Source organism: Eublepharis macularius, chromosome 4, assembly GCF_028583425.1.
Source record: "Eublepharis macularius isolate TG4126 chromosome 4, MPM_Emac_v1.0, whole genome shotgun sequence".
NCBI lineage: Eukaryota > Metazoa > Chordata > Lepidosauria > Squamata > Eublepharidae > Eublepharis > Eublepharis macularius.
The window spans coordinates 165,811,161-165,827,876 of record NC_072793.1 but is presented as its reverse complement, the minus strand read 5'-3'; the positions used below and the strand labels follow the sequence as shown (position 1 = coordinate 165,827,876).

Genomic DNA, 16,716 nt, shown 5'->3' with positions numbered 1-16,716 from the left:
GGCCACTCAACCCCTTAATTTTGCATCTGGATATTAAACGATTTTAAAAAGCCTCTGCAAGGCTGTATTTGAATGGACCACCCTGCCTATATTTCTAAAGGGACAAAGTCATATGAACACACGAAGCATGCTAAGCCCAGACGTGTTCTGTGATGCAACCTGTAGCATGCATGGTGCTGTGCTGGTTTTGCAGCCAAGTTTCTTAGGAAACACAAGTCTAGTTGGTCCATCTTGTTCAGTTTTATCCGCAGAGGCTCTTCAGCAGAGAAAGGCCTTCCCAGAACCTGAGATCCCTTAACTGGAAACCCCAGAGACTAAACCTGAGACCTTACACATTGAAGACAAGTGCTCTACCAACAAACCACAGCCTCTCCTTTCCTTAAAGGTCTTCTGGCGAGAATTAGCAAAAATGATGCTTCCCCCTTGGCTGCAGAAAAGCAGTCAAAAGCACCGCCTTTCACTCTGCAACCACCTAACTTATCCTGTTATATGAGCGAGGGCAAGCACTAGCGAGGTTTTGTTTTTTCAATGGCCTGAGGGCAAGGTGCCTGAAGGGACCAGTTGCCAGAAAGAACAAAGTGGCAGGGCTGGAGTGATTCTGTGCAATCCTACCCTTCTGTTCCTTCTGCCAAGTCCCCCACCCCACAAAAAAGAATACAGTAACCCTGGTGTTTTGGCTATTAGATTAGAATCTGGCAGGTTCATGATGAATCCATTAGATCCATTCTCTATTCTATCCAAGATGTCTACTAATTTTTAACCCAGTAGGTGGCAGTAGCTGCTGGCTTAGCATGTTAAGATAGATTTAGTTCTAGTTGGAGCATCTAGACACCCATCCAATTCTGTTTCCTTTGTGCCCCCACCCCCACCCCAAGGTGCTACAATAATGACTCTCCTAAGGCCAGTGGGCATTACAGGTAGGGTTGCCAACTCCAGCTTGGGAAATTCCAGGAGATTTCAAGGCAGTGCCCATGGAAGAGAGGTGTTTGCCCTCTGAAGCTGCCGTTTCTTCCAGGGGAACTGATCTCTATAGTCTGGAGACAAGTTGTAATTCTAAGAGGCCTCCAGCCTCCCCCTTCAAGATGGGTTTACTTCCTGCTCCTGGCTAAGTAAATCCATCCTACCGTACAATAATTGGTCAATAGTACTCTAACCAGCCCTCCATTTCAAAGACATTCAATATGCAAGACAGTGCTTCTAAAAATGGAGAATTTAATAAGAAAAAAAAGATATTTCCACCCTGCCCCCTCCCCAGGGGCCACACGCATTCATCAACTTGTCTAGAAATCTAGGTGTCAAAGCCTGTTTTTGATGCCAGCTTGAATGATCAAGGCAGCTGCACAAGAGCCAAAAGGTGAGCTGAAGAGAAGCCACTTTCAGCACCTTCACCAGGTTCTTGGAGGTGCGTACAAGCGTACGTACAAACAGGAATCCCTGTACTTCTGCCTGTCGTAAGGCTAAGTTTGACTCTGCCCGATATCACCCTTCAGGCAGCACATGGACTTGCCTCCAAATCTAAAAGGTGATTTTCTCATCCTCTTTGTTCCTAGCCTATCACTGCTTCAGGCACACAGTCCCACCTTTCGCCCATAGCACACTGTAAGTTTATCCAAAGAAGTGTTTGCTGCCGTTTTCCAAACCTACTTTTTATCATTTGAAAAACTGCTCAGGTTTGCGGAGGGGGGTGTCGGTGACATCACAAGAGCTGGCCAATCAGTGCTGTGTTCTCCATGTTCTCCTGAGCGCAATCCTGACCAAATGGAGAAGACTGCAGTTGTCAGAGACGTCTGACACATATCTATGCCTGGGTGTGCCCTGATGACTAATTTTGCTGGGTGATACTCAGGGGTAACAGTACTCACCAGTACTAAGCGCTGGCTCCTTTTGGGGGGCTCTCCCAACTTCTGCTCTTTGTGCACTTGCTCACCCCACTTAGCCAGAGAAAGTGGACCCTTGGGAACAGCCTAGTGGGGATCTATGGGGGGGGATTTGTGGGAATCAGTGCAAACTTGTATGTAAGTACTGGCATTTTTTTAACAAAACAAAAAAGCACTGGAGTTACTGAAAGGTCTGTTTTGTGGAAGGTATTTCAAAACTGCTGTCTCTGGGCCTTTTCCAGCAGTAAGTAATGTTATTGGAATCTCCTGTTCTTTTGTGCGTAGACAAAACATCATGCAATGTTACCCATGCAATCTCTTTTGCAGACAGAAAATGTCACGAAGTTTCTGTCCTATTTTCCCCCCAACCCTCTGTCCAAGCTGGGCTTCTGAAGCTTCCCTCATTGTCAAAAGTTATACGGGGCTTAGGTTTCTCGTCACAAAACTGCGTACAGTCCGAGTATCCTCACCATTTCACTCCAGAATGGATAGTCCAATGCTTATAAAAGCCGAGAAGAACAGGAGAGTCTTTCTTTCACGCTTTCTCTGGCTTCTCTTGTGTGTGTGTGAATGCCATCATGTTTGGTAAGCACGAAGCGACGCCTGCCGCATTTCCCACAGCTTCTGCGATCCTCTCTCTCACGTGGATGGATTCGTGTCTCAGAAAATGTATTCGCTGCGTGAAGCTTTTCCGACAATCCAGGCATTCATACGGTTTCTCTCCAGTGTGAGTCCTCGTGTGAGTAATAAGATTTCCTTTACGGCTGAACTTTTTCCCGCACTCTGAGCACTCGTACGGTTTCTCGCCTGTATGGGTCCTTTTGTGCGTAATGAGATTGGCTTTTCGACTAAAGCATTTCCCACACTCTGAGCAATCATAAGGTTTCTCTCCCGTGTGAGTTCTTTTGTGCCTAAAAAGGTCTATTTTAAAAATAAAACCTTTCCCACATTCTGAACACTCGTATGGTTTCTCTCTTGTGTGGGTTCTCTTGTGGGTTATAAGGGTCGGCTTACGACTGAAGCATTTGCCACACTCAGCGCACTGATGCGGTTTTTCTCCTGTGTGGGTTCTCTTGTGTGTAATGAGGTTTGGTTTGCGGCTGAAGCATTTCCCACATTCCGAGCATTCATATGGTTTCTCTCCCGTGTGGATCCTCTTGTGCCTAAAAAGGTCTGTTTTAAAGATAAAGCCTTTTCCACACTCCGAGCACTGGTGTGTTTTCTCTCCCGTGTGGCTTCGCTTGTGTCTAAAAAGGTGAGACTTCCAACTGAAGCTTTTCCCACACTCAGAACATTCATATGATGTGTGAGCAGTTTCATGTATGCTCAGCAGGGGCACTCTCCTATTGGAGATATTTTCACGGTATGTGCACTGATACAATTTCTCTGACAGTTGTGTTTCCTGATTCTCAGCAAGGTCAAAATTCTGAGAGGACGTTTGACTAGTAGAAATAGCTAACTTTTCACCTTCAAGCCCGCAGAGTCCATCTGAGAACATGCTCTCAGGCAAGCCCAAGTTAGCTTCCTCACAAACTTCTGCTGTATTTTCCTGTTGACTTTCTAGTCCCTTGTGATTTGTGGGCAACTCTTTTCCCTCAGGATCCTGGAAAAACGTCCCTTCAGCTCCTCCCATTAAGGTTTCACTGACATCTGCTTCCTCATGTTTCCTTGTCATTTCCTCATTCTGCTGGAATTGCTCTCCACCTATTGGGACAAAATAAAGCAAATCAAAACAAAACAATAAAAGGAATTACCACATGAATTAAATCCCATAGTAGGGATATATAGAAAAAGCCAGTTTGGTGTAGTGGTTAAGAGCGCGGGACTCTAATCTGGAGAACCAGGTTTGATTCCCCACTCCTCCACTTGAAGCCAGCTAAGTGACCTTGGGTCAGTCACAACTTCTAGGAGCTCTCTCAGCCCCACCCACCTCACAGGGTGTTTGTTGTTGTGGGGATAATAATAACATACTTTGTAAACTGCTCTGAGTGGGTGTTAAGCCGTCTTGAAGGGCGGTATATAAATCAAATGTTGTTGTTGTTATTAAGAGCCCTGTGGCACAGACTGGTAAGCTGCAGTACTGCAGCCCAAGCTCTGCTCACGACCTGAGTTCGATCCCAGCGGAAGCTGGGTTCAGGTAGCCATCTCAAGGTTGACTCAGCCTTCCATCCTTCCAAGGTCGGTAAAATGAGTACCCAGTTTCCTGGGGGTCAAGTGTAGATGACTGGGGAAGGCAATGGCAAACCACCCCGTAAAAAGTCTGCCAAGAAAACGTCGTGGTGCGATGTCCCCCCATGGGTGCTTGCACAGGGGACTACTTTTACCTATTACTGTTACTATTATTATTATTGGGCTTAGCAGAGGACCTAAAAAGGAAACAAAAGTGAAATCTAATTAATCTCAATCTAATTGTCTCACAGATGCAATCTCTCACTCGCTAAAGTTCTCCACTGGAAGATGTTAGGAAGAATCTGTAGTGGGCAGGTATTCCATACTCATGAATGAACAAAGCTGAGTGAGTGGTGGCCATTTTGATTGCAGGGGGAGGCTTCAGGTCTGGAAATGGGCAGCTGAAGCTTTCTGTGACATGGAGATAAAAAACCTCACCTGCTAAATAACATCCCACTAAGCCTCTGTTAAAGGGATTCTGTTTTCACCAGGCCTGTTGGCAACCCTAATTGCACCCGGCCTTTCTGCATGCAAAACAGATGCTCCATTCCAGAACTTTCATCCACCTAGCCCAGGCTGGGCCTTCCATGACTGGCAGCAACTCTGCAGGGGTTCCGGTAGAGAAAGAGCTTTCCCAACACTGGCCATTTGAGATCCTTTAACTAGAGAGGCCAGGCATTTGAACATTTGGCCCATCAGTATGCAAAGCACATGCCCTAGTTTTGTGTCATACTGGGGAGTTATTACATTGGTTCCGGTTACAAGCTGCTTTGGTTTATCATCTGGCTTAGAATCATAGAAACATAGGGTTGGATGGGACCTCCAGGGTCATCTAGTCCAACTCCGTGCACAATGCAGGAAATTCACAAATACGTTCCCTCCTCACACCCCCAGTGACCCCTGCTCCATGCCAGAAGATGGCAAAACACCGTCAGGATCCCTAGCCAAACTGGCCTGGGGGAAACTGCTACCTGATGCCCAAGGTGGCAATTGGCCTTACCCTGGTCATGCAAGAAGGGGCCACAAAAACTAAGCACTGATGCAACCCTTCTGCACAATCTCTTAGCCATTAGTTTTGGTCTTGCATTTTCCGCATTTTCCCTTCTGGTTCTTTTGGGACTGCTTTTACCCCAATATGTTTCAACCAATCGAATCTGAGTCATGTTTTTTTCATGTGTTTCCCGTGCTTTTGCTGGTTCCTCCCACTTCACATCCACTTTCTGCTGTCTGGACCATGACTGTGGGTCATCTCCACCCTGTGCTCTCTTTTCCTTCCTCAATAATAAGGGATTTTTATCTCTTCTGTTGACAAATACACAAGTATTAATTTCTTAGAAAAACACTCACCTGATAGGGACAGATTGCTACAAGAAGGCACAGAAACAATAATTGCTCTTCTGACATTCTGGCAGCAACGGTACCTTTCTCTTCCTCTGACCTGCCTCCTACCCAAATATGTAATTGTCTGCCTTTCTTACCGAAACCCAAGGTGGACTACACAGTACAAGAGAAAATATAATATAAGCAACCAGGGCTTTTTTCCAGCTGGAACGCGGTGGAACAGAGTTCCGGAACCTCTTGAAAAGGGTCACATGGCTGGTGGCCCCGCCCCCTAATCTCCAGACAGAGGGGAGTTTAGATTGCCCTCCATGACACAGTGCGGAGGGCAATCTAAACTCCCCTCTGTCTGGAGATCAGGGGGCGGGGCCACCAGCCATGTGACCATTTTCTCCGCGGGCAACCCACCGAGTTCCACCACCTCTTTTCCCAGAAAAAAAGCCCTGTAAGCAATATGTATCTTTTTTTTGTTTTTTGCCACGACAGTTTGCTTCCTAAGGTTTTCAGAAACAAAGGAGTACTCAGTGCTGTTTCCATCCACTCAGTCTTCACTCTTTGCCACTGAACCTAGCTCTTTTGATATGCCCCAACTACCCTTTTCCCCTACAAAAAGAAGGTTTTCCCCCTGCGTTGGCAAGTCTTTGATTTTTTAAAAATCTCTTTGATAGCAATATGTCAGATATCCTATGTCTTGATGTCCACCACTGCCCCCCCCTTTACAATGTCTATTTTGGTAGGAATTTGATGTGTTTATGGGTTCTTTGGGGTATTTGTTATTAATTTTGACTCCAGTGGGACTGTCACAGAGCAGCTCTGCTAGGCCACTCCATTTTCCTAAGCCTGCTAGAGAAATTTACATGACTAAACTTTATTGACTAGATGTGTGATCAATTGAATCCTTTTCACTTGCTTCCCATTTATGGACAGGAAAACAGCCCCAAATGTCCAAATATTGGGGTGTACCTTAGAGCGGAGGGAATTTTTCCATTTTCCACAGCGACAATATGGAGATTCTCATGCATGCACATGACTAGCCCCTCTTCTAGTGGAAGAATATCGATATACTGCATGTGCAATAGAAGCAACAAAAAATCGAGGTTGTTACTGCACTGCTGCCAATGACCATAGCACCCTTGCTCAATTTCTGTAAGAAAATAAACCAACGTGGGAGATGGCAGGCCTGAAGGTATGAGCCAGTGCTAGGCTCTCGCGGCCCTTTCTTACACACCCGAGGCAATGCTGATTGCCACATTGGGGTCAGAAAGGAATTTTCCTCCAGGCCACATTGGCTGGGGATCCTAGAGGATTTTGCCTTCCTCTCAGCATAGAATGGGGTAAATGCAGGAGGGGTGGGGGAGAGAGCTGTGAATTTCCCGCATTGTGCAGGGGTTGGACTAGATGACCTTTGGGATACCTTCCAGCTCTACGTTTCTAAATGTGGAGGGCGAGAAGATGCGCAGAATCCCTATGCTTTACACAATTATGATGCAAGCAGATCAAAGAGCAGAAAGAAAAACAAGAGCAAGGCTCTTGTGCAGAAACAACCCAGGAATGGGAGTAGCATTTAAACACTGACACTTAAATTAAAAGTCTTCCTTGCCGAGAATTAAATTTAGCGTAACTATTAGGGAGGGACCATGGTTCTGTGGTATAGCATCTGATTTATGTGGAGAAAGTCCCTCATTCAGTCCCCGGCATCCCGAGTTAAAAGGATCAGGAAGAAGGTGACGTAAAAGACGTCTGCCTGGGACCCTGGAGAGATGCTGCCGGTCACAGGAGACAAGACTGGCTCGGTAGAAGGCAGTTTCATGCGTTCATATAATGTACGCCTCGTCAAACCCTGACCCTTACCCAGCAAGCAGGTCTCGTGTTTGGCCTCCGGGAAGAGCTGAATCTTCATGGTGTCAGATGGATCATCCTCTGACTTGGGGGAATTAACAACCGAGGACCTCCGTCCCTGAAAGAGAAAATACAGACAGCATTTCACAATCAAGAGATGTGGGAGGGTGAACACTAAAAGGATGAGCCACAATCCACTTTTGCCTACCTCCGTCCTACCAATGTATGTTGAGCAGTCCTATAAAAGGGTATGACAACAACGACGACAGTGCTTATACACTGTTCTTCTAGAAAGATTAGTGCCCAACTCAGAGCAGTGAACAAGGTCAGTGTTATTATTGTTCCCACAATACAGCTGGGGAGCTGGGGCTGAAAGAAGTGGCTTACCCAAGGCTCATGGCAGAAGTGGGATTTGAACCAACAGAGTGCTGATTGGCAGCCCAACCACTTAACCCCTATGCTACAGCAACCCTCAGTTCCAGTCAGGACAAAGAGTTGGAACAGGGCCCGGTTCCCTGTCTGCACTATATATCCCATTAGAAAGCTTTCTTTCTCTCTATGGTACTAGCTGTGTGTATGGGAGCCAGTGTGGTGTAGTGAACAGAGTGCAGGACTGAGATCTGGGAGAGCCAGATTTGGATCTGCCATGGAAGCTCACTGAGTGACTTCTGCCCAGTCCCTCACTCTCAGCCTAACCTACCTCACTGCGTTGTTGTGAGGATAAAATGGAGGATGGAAAAGCCACGTATGCAGCCCTCAGCTCCTTGGAGGAAGAGCTGGATAAAAATGTAATAAAAGTAAAATATTAATTAAGCAAATGTGATTTGTGTACTCCCTCTCAGTCCCAGCCCGCCTCACAGTTTGTTGTGAAGAGAGAACTAGGTATGCTTCCAAGTGTGTGGAGAAGAGCACAGGAAAACACCACACACACATTCCATACAGGGAAAGCATGTTACACGCCAAAGATTTTAATCTGATAAACAGGATAAAGTGCTCTCACCTTTTCCACTGTGCTTTCAGCCTCTCCTTGCCTGAGGAGGAAATCCTCTGCCAAGGCCACTGCCTGGCTGCCTGTCTCAGGACTATACTCCCGGACCCAGCTCTGCATTTCCAGAGGCAGGATGGCCAGGAACTGCTCCAGGGTCACCAGCTCCAGGACACGCTCCTTGGTGTGTCTTTCTGGCTCCAGCCACTGATGGCAAAAATCTTGGAGCTGGCTGAAGGCCTCCCGGGGTCCCTCGGCCTCCTGGTAACAGAACTGCCTGAACCGCTGGCGGCACATCTCCAAGCTGACCAAGACTTCATCCAGCACCTCTTCTTTCACCTTGACAGAAGGAGCCTGTGGGTCATAGGTCTCTTGGGCCTCTCCATTAAGTTCTGGTAGAATTTGGGCCATGCCCTCTCCTCGAGACTGTTGGGAGATACCAGCTACTGCCGCGAAGGAGGCCTGGAATTCCTTGGAGTCATCTTCTGACTGGGGCTGAGGTAGCTGTGGGTCGCCACATCCTGAACCTGGGAAGTGGGCTGTCTTTGAGAATTCTTGATGCTGGACTTCCCAGTGCTGTTGTAACCTTTCAGCTGGTTCTCGCTTGACTTGTTGTGGAGTTGCCCCTGTCAGAAACTCCCTCATGATTTCTGCTTGGAGAAGGTGAGGGATTCTTCCTCCCAGCTCCAGGCATTCAACTGTTGGAGAGCCTGCCAAGCTTTGCCGCTCCATTTTTTGTTCCTGGCTGCAGAACCAGTATCAGAACGAAAATTTATTTCAATAAGGGCAAGGCAATACAAAGATCTATTTATCTAGGACATTTTTACCCTGTCCTTCCTCCAGGGCAGCTTAGATTCTTCTTCCTCCCCCATTTTAACTTCTCAACAACCCTGTGAGGTAGGTTAAGCTGAGAGTGACTGGCCCAAGGTCACCCAACAAGATTCCTGACAGGTCTTCTAGATCAGGGGTCCCCAGCCCCTGGGCCACAGACCGGTACTGGTCCGTGGCCTGTTCGCAACCGGGCCACACAGGAGGTGAGTGGTGGGCAAATGCAGAGCAGGCGAGGTAGGGGCTTGCCGTCTTGGGAGGGGCAGCCACACCTCGCCTGTGCCGTGCCTTGCCTGGCTGGCCCTGCACTTTTCATTAGAAATATCACCTCGTCTGGCTGGCCGATTCCCATCATGCCTCTGGGTCTCTTCTCCCACTCCCAGCCGGCACACACGCAGTTGCTGCCTTGTGCTGTGGTCAGTGTGGCTGCACTTGCTGGAGCTGCTGCTGCCCTGCCCTTGCACCTTTGTGTGCCGGGTCACTGCCGGGGCACCAGCCGCCCTGAGCGCCACCTGCCCCAGTCTGCCTCTGCCTCCTCTGGTCACCACCGGGCCCGCTGGGCAGCCAGCCGCTCTGAGCATCGCCTGCCATCTGTCCAAGTCTGCCTCTGCCTCTCCTCTGGTGGCGTGGCCATTGCTGGAGAGTGGAGAAGCACCACTGGCCTCCTGCCCGCACAGTTGCGCTAAAAAATATAGACCTCGTGATGGTGCGGCTGCTGGGAGGCTGTGTGCTGCAGCTGGCCGTTGGCTGCTGCCCTCTCTGATGACCAGTCCATGAGTACTGGCCTTATACTGTGTCTGCCACCACCCGCCGCCTCCTATCACCCCAGATGGGACCATCTAGTTGCAGGAGAACAAGCTCAGGGCTCCCACTGATTCTGCATTGTGGTGAGTTATTTCATTATATAATGTAATAATAGGGAAAAATGCACAATTGTATCATCCCGAAACCATCCTCCCCCACCCCCACCCCCCGCCCGGTCTGTGGAAAAATTGTCTTCCATGAAACCGGTCCCTGGTGCCAAAAAGGTTGGGGACTGATGTCCTAGATCCTATGACATATTAACAGCGACACCATATTGACTCCTAAATATGAACAAACAGATGTCTGAGGAGGGTTCCAAGCACACCACAGAAGCCTAAATCTCCCCCCCTCAACAACCGGCATTTAGATGATTATTGCCCCTGAAACTATGGTTGCCAACAATCCTTCAGAAAAAGTCTCTTGTCTTTTTTGTAGGGCTTAAAGTGTGGAAATGGGTAGCTGAAGCTTTTCCTGGCAGTGAGGTAAATAACATCACCTGGTAAATGACATCCCATGAAGAGCGCAAACCTAAGCAAAGTTACACCCTTCTCAGCCCGTTGCTTAGAAGGGTGTATATCTGTTTAGGACTGCCAGTCTCTGTTAAACGGACAGATCAGTTTTTTCTCCAGGCAATCCTAAATGGCTGAGCTTCTTAAACAACTACCCCATCCCCATAGTAATGAATGGGGGAGGGGGGACTTCCTCTCTGCCTGAGATTCTGCCAGTCAATACTGAGATAGATAAATGGACTAACTCTCTCCCTGGGTGTAAGGCAGCTTTCCTGTGAAAGGCTGTGCTAGGAAAGAAGGCTGTGGCTTGGTGAGTAGAGTGCCACTTTGAATAGACAGAGTCCTAGGATCAGTTCCAAGCATCTCCAGTTTTCAAAAAGATCTCAGGTGCCGGGAAGAACATTTCCCTGCCAGAAATCCTGAAGAACTGTTGCCATTTGGAGGAGACAAAGCTGAACTAAATGGTGTAGTAACTCAACATACGGCAGGTTCTTGGCTTTTCCTTTCAGATCTACTGAGTTTTTCCAAAAATCCCCTTTTTGACTCACCTCTCCCAATTGACGACTTTGGCTGCAGCCCCTGGAAATATGCAAGAGAGATGGCCACGTTCAAACTATCTTAAAGGCTGTCTCTTTCCACTCAGCCATAGGGGAGAGAAAAGAAAAGGAAGGCAATCCAACTGAACCCTCCAGCCAGGCCTCTCTAGCAAGCTGAGCTCTGTCAGTTTAACCCCTTATGTGGAAAAGCAACAAAGAGCCAGAATTGGGTTCAATACTCCTCGAAACCTATGCCTTTTGCCCGTCAAGTCTTGGCTCTCTTGTTGAGGTTTATGATGATGTGGAAAGGCACTCTGTACCTGCCCAGAGGCACTTTCACCGGTTACTGAAAATCTTTTATCTTCTCACATACATTGCGATGATCTCCTATTCCGAGAAATGTCAAAAAACAATTCCCCAACACAGAAAAGAACAATATCCCCCACCCCACCCCGGGGTTCCTTTCCCTCTTCTGCTTCTTACTCTCTATTTCTCTTATTTTGAGAGGTGTGTCAGAATTCAGTATTTTATTCATTCATTCATTCCAAATTTCTATTCTGCCCTCCTCAAGGGCGGGTTCAGGGTGGATAACAACCTATTAAAACAACCTATTAAAACAGCAGCATCTTTCTATTCATACAACGGCAGCAATCAGACTTACAAATTTAAAAACAGGACGGTGGACAGCCTTCACAGGGAGGGTTAGAATTTTATACACCCCTTTTTCCAGGCCGGCGGAAGCCCAGCCTCAGCCATGTGCCTGGCAGAACAACTCTGTCCTGCAGGCCCAGCGGAAATGATATAGTAGGTCCTGACGGTCCCTGATCCCTGGTACTGGTGTTGATGGGCTATGTGGCATTTTGCATGACTCTATACTAAAGAATAACTCTGACTGATTGGTTGGTAGCCTAATTTTCCTCAGTAAACAATCCTAATTTTTCCATTTAATGATAGTGTCTGTTTTCCTTCCCATGCCTGTTTAGAGCTGTGTCACTTTTCATTTTAACCATAAATCTCTGGGCATGCCCTATTCATTCAGGACCTGAGTCCTGATCACACGGACAAGTACGAGTTCTCTAACAAAGGGAGCTTTGACTCCGGAAAGCTCTTACCCTGCAAATCTTGTTGGTCTCTAAGGTGCAACTGCACTCAAATCTTGCTCTTCTACTGCAGACCCACACAGCTACCCACCCGAAACTACAAACAAGGAAATTCACGCACGTTGGAGAACTATATTTCGAAACCCGTCTAATACGATAGTTAAAGTGTTGGGCTAAGATGTGGGAGACCCAGGTTTGAATCCCCACTCTGAAATGAAAGTTTGCTGGGCGACCTTGCGCCAATCAGACTCTCTCATCTGAACCTAACTCACAGAATTGTCAAAAAGAGTCCAGTAGCACCTTTAAGACTAACCAATTTTATTGTAGCATAAGCTTTCGAGAATCACGTTCTCTTCGTCAGATGCATGGAGGGCAGAAGGAAACTGGTCAAATATAGAGGAGGGGGGAAGGGGGAGGAGAAGAGGGGGGATGTAAACAACTCCTTTGATATGGAGATGCAGATGATATGGAAGACCTTTCCTTGCCTACAGACAGCCCAAGACCTTTCCTTGCCTACAGACAGCCCCCCAACCTTAAACAACTTCTCACTCACAATCATGAATCGGCCAGCAGAGTCACCAGCACAGGGACCAGGCCCTGCAACAGACCCAGATGCCAGCTCTGCCCCTATATCTACCTAGGGAATACAATTACAGGACCCAATGGCATCAACTACACTGTCTCTGGCTCTTACAGCTGCTCATCCTCCAATCTGATATATGCCCTCATGTGCCAACAATGTCCTTCTGCTCTGTACATTGGACAAACCAGCCAACCTCTACGCAAAAGAATAAATGGACACAAATCTGACATTAGAAATGGCAACGTCCAGAAACCAGTGGGAGAACACTTCAATCTACCAGGACATTCCGTCAAAGACTTAAAGGTTGCTGTAGTTCCACAGAAACCTTTCAAAAACAAAATCCAAGGGGAGGCTGCTGAACTGGAATTCATATGCAAATTTGACTCTGTCAAGCTGGGACTGAATAGGGACTATGAATGGTTATCACATTATCACAGGTAACAGATTTCCTTTACAGAGGCGGGGTCTGGGGGAGCTCAGTGACACCTGGCGTGGGCTTTCGGGGACCACAGATCTCTTTGTCAGATGCATCTGGCAAGGAGAGCTGTGGTTATCGAAGGCTCATACTGCATTGGAATTGGATGGTCTAGCTGCTTGGCTGCTACAAACTAACAGGGCAAACTCCTTTGAAGCCAACTGATCCACACACCAAAAGGAGATGTTTACATTTACTAGCAAAGGAATGTTTTGGTTGCACCCTCCCCTTCCCCCGCCAATTGCCTCTTCTCTCTCCTCCCCTTCTCTCCCTCCTCTTCTATATTTGACCAGTCTCTGTATCATGCATCTGACGAAGAGAACTTGATTCTCGAAAGCTTATGCTACAATAAAATTGGTTAGTCTTAAAGGTGCTACTGGACTCTTTTTGATTTTGCTACTACAAACACGGCTAACTCCTCTGGATCACAGAATTGTTGTCATGATAAAAGGGAGGAAGTAATCTGCTTTGGGTCCCTCTTGGTGAGAAAGGTAGCATATCCGTGACTCGGTAGCCATGTTGTCCAGAACAAAATCCAAACACAAAAGCCACACCCTGTAATATTTTCTATCAGGATTAACCAAAACAACACAAAAGCAAGTACAAATTCTTCATCAGTCTGATGTTTTTAACCTCCAGTCCGGAGAAGGTTTCCAATTGCTTTTCTTTCTGTCTGAGAATTACAGCTGCTTACAGCCAGCAATACTAGGGTTGACACGCACAGCCTGACTCAGAGTCTCTCTACACAAGACATTTGACATGTGAAGAATACACGTCAGGAGATGCAATGTTAGCTGGGAAGGGTAGTTTAAACAGACAGAGCAGGTGGCAGGGCAAAGGCTTTGCTATACACTAGAGCTGTGTGAAGGGGCTGTGAAATGCCAGAAGGGAAACTTCAGCCCATTATAACCTCTCCAAGTCCAAGCTCAGCTCTGGAAGGCAGCTCCAGCCCATTTCCATTCCTCGCTGCCCTCTGGTTGCGATCCCACAGTTTTAGACTGGAGAGGTAAAACTGACAGAGCCTTCTAGAGGTAAAGATGAAATTAACAAATCCTCTGAAGAGTGATCTCTGCCGGCTTTGTCTTTTTAAACTATGCTTCCCAGCTAACATGTGTCTCCCTACACTTGACCAACATGCACCAAGGTGTCTCAGGAGGACCTATTCTTTGAGGCAAGTTGAGCTATCCCTGGTGGACTGAAACAGGAAACAGCCATTCTGTTCCTTATAACCAGAAAGCTTTATTTTTAATGTGCATGAGCATTAAGAGTCTCCTACAACAGAAGCACAGAACAAATCACCTCATAACCTTTTACAATAAAAAAGCGGGAATAAGGAACCAATAGAAACATTATAACACAACTATCTCTTGGTATGGGAGAATGAACAGTTACCCCAATGTTGCTATTTTACCCTTAAGCCTGGTATATTGCCTTATATGGGAAGATTGACAGCTACCTTATTGTTGCCAGGACCCGGTGTACGTGACTTGCTTTTGAACTTAAAGATTCCACATTAGACTTATATCACGGCCTTAGTTAAATTTCTCAGGACAGCTGTAGAATACTGAACGTTGCTTATTCAATTACTTTGAATCTGATAACAGTCAATATCTTCAGCTTAATGGTACGGCTATGGGCACCTACACGGCACCGCAGTTTGTAATCATTTTCATGGTGGACTTACAGCACCACCTCTTCAGCTCCTGTCTATTGCCTCCTGTCTTGCACCTAAGAGTTTCAAGAGCATTGGCTATTAATGTCATGTCTGGGTTTTTGCCCAAAATAAACCAAAATGACCACGGTGTTCTGTAATTAACTAGAAGAAATGCCACCATGCTAAGACAGAAATTCCAAATATTTGTCTACCATTCAATAATATCTACCAATGTTATTCTTACAAAGGCACACAATTCTTTAAAGAGATAATACAAATGTTGTTCTTACAAGGATACACAATTAGTTAAAGAGACAGTACACACTGCAAGGTAAGTGCAAAAAATGACAAAGTCTCTTATACTTTCTTTCTTCCGAGTGCTTAAAGAGATCTTCTCGCTTTCCAGCAACCAAATATGCTACCGGTGTGGGCGCATTTTCACAGACTTCCTTAAAGTCACATACAACGCAAAATGTCACAGGGAACCTAAACATTTAGTTACTAAGTATTATTTTCCGATAACAATTCGTTCTCTACAGGATAAATTCTTCCAAGAGCAAGACAACTGACTGGTTCCTTACAAAATGGCCAAAAGATACTTGCCCAGACATGACATCAGCACACAGCCTGATGTCATTTCCATCTGCTTCCTGCTCCTTCTGTCAGCCCAAGAAATGAGGGCCGGCAGGAGGACCCTTCAGAGATTACCCACTTGAAGCAAGCATATGGTATATCTGACCTGGACTATATTATGCAATCCATACGCCACAGTCAAGCACTGTCTTACAATCACATTAACTGTGATCCATCAGACAAGGACTCTTACCTGGAAGATTTACAAAAAGCATTTTTTTAATTACAATAACTGCCTACTAAGGGAATAGATCAACAAAACCAAATTAGTACACAGAGCCAGCCTTCTACCAAACAGATCCAAAGGAGAAACAACAAAACACCACTGGTTGTCACATACAGCTCATAATTTAAACGCCTCATCAGTGACGTACAGCCTCTCCTGGATAAGGATATTTCTCTTTCACAGGAATTGGGAGGGCAAGCCTTAGGTTGTTTACGGTCAGTACCTCAACATATAATGGCTTCTCACTGACAACCACAAGCTATCCAAAAGAGATATAAACCCAGTATTCAAACTGTGCAACAGACCACATTCCGACTTTGTCCCTATAGCCCTGATCAATAATATTACATGTTGTAATAACATCAGCTACACCATCCTGGGCACCTCATCCATTTTAATATATAGTATCATGTGCTAACTATGCCTTTCTACTACCTACAGTGGACAAATATGTCTGTCTCTATATGAGAGAATAAATAAACACAAATCAGACATAAAAAATCATGACATCCAGAAACCAGTTTGGGTTTGACTTCAAATCCTCCCTTTCACCCTTACATCCATAATTTACACTTGAAAGATTCTTGATGGAATTCACACCAAGCCTCTCTACGTCAGCAATTCCTCCCCCCTCATAACCTTTCCTTTAAGAGGAATACCCAGTATGATCCTCTTTTCACATATGTGAAGAAGTGAGCTGTGACTCACTGAAATAAATGTTGTTGGTCTTTAAGATGCATCTGACCTTTTACTTTAGGAAATAAGATTACCAATCTCCAGATAAGGCCTGGAGTTCTCCTGGAATTACAATGGACTACATTGATCAGTTCCCTTAGAGAAAATAGCAACTTTGGAGGACAGATTCCATAGTATACCACTGGGCTTGCCAACTCTGGGTTACAAAATTCCTGGATATTTGAGTGTGGATCCGAGGGAGGGATCTCAGCGGGGTATAATGCCATAGAGTCCACCCTCTAAGGCAGCCATTTTCTCCAGGGAAACTGATCTTTGTCATCTGCAGATCTGTTGTAATTATGAGAGAGCTCTAGACCCCACCTGGAAGATGGGAACCCTAATATCCTAAAGTCTAGGAGAAAGGAAAGTCCCTCCCTAGGTCCTCATGATTCTCCCATTCCAGAAGTGGCAACCCTATTAGGGAA

The 16,716-nt window shown here is 46.3% G+C and overlaps 1 protein-coding gene across 1 annotated transcript; it reads right to left on the bottom strand.

Annotated features, from left to right (window-relative positions):
• Positions 1-1,241: 1,241 nt before the first annotated feature.
• On the bottom strand, positions 1,242-10,985 carry LOC129329382 (zinc finger protein 397-like). Its single transcript, XM_054978931.1, has 4 exons — positions 10,898-10,985; positions 8,224-8,953; positions 7,236-7,341; positions 1,242-3,581 (listed from the first exon to the last, which is right to left on the bottom strand). Exons 2-4 carry the CDS (start codon positions 8,938-8,940, stop codon positions 2,413-2,415), a joined length of 1,992 nt encoding a protein of 663 aa, XP_054834906.1. The 5' UTR covers positions 8,941-8,953; positions 10,898-10,985; the 3' UTR covers positions 1,242-2,412.
• Between the last annotated feature and the right edge of the window lie 5,731 nt (positions 10,986-16,716).

What these genes read in the sequence shown, in the direction of transcription:
- LOC129329382 (XM_054978931.1), bottom strand. Translation starts at nt 8,940, where the DNA reads ATGGAGCGGCAAAGCTTGGCAGGCTCTCCAACAGTTGAATGCCTGGAG. An exon ending in CTGAAAGCACAGTGGAAAAG is followed by an intron (nt 7,342 to 8,223) that starts GTGAGAGCACTT and finishes TTTCTCTTTCAG; the next exon opens with GGACGGAGGTCCTCGGTTGT. An exon ending in ACACGAGACCTGCTTGCTGG is followed by an intron (nt 3,582 to 7,235) that starts GTAAGGGTCAGG and finishes TTGTCCCAATAG; the next exon opens with GTGGAGAGCAATTCCAGCAG.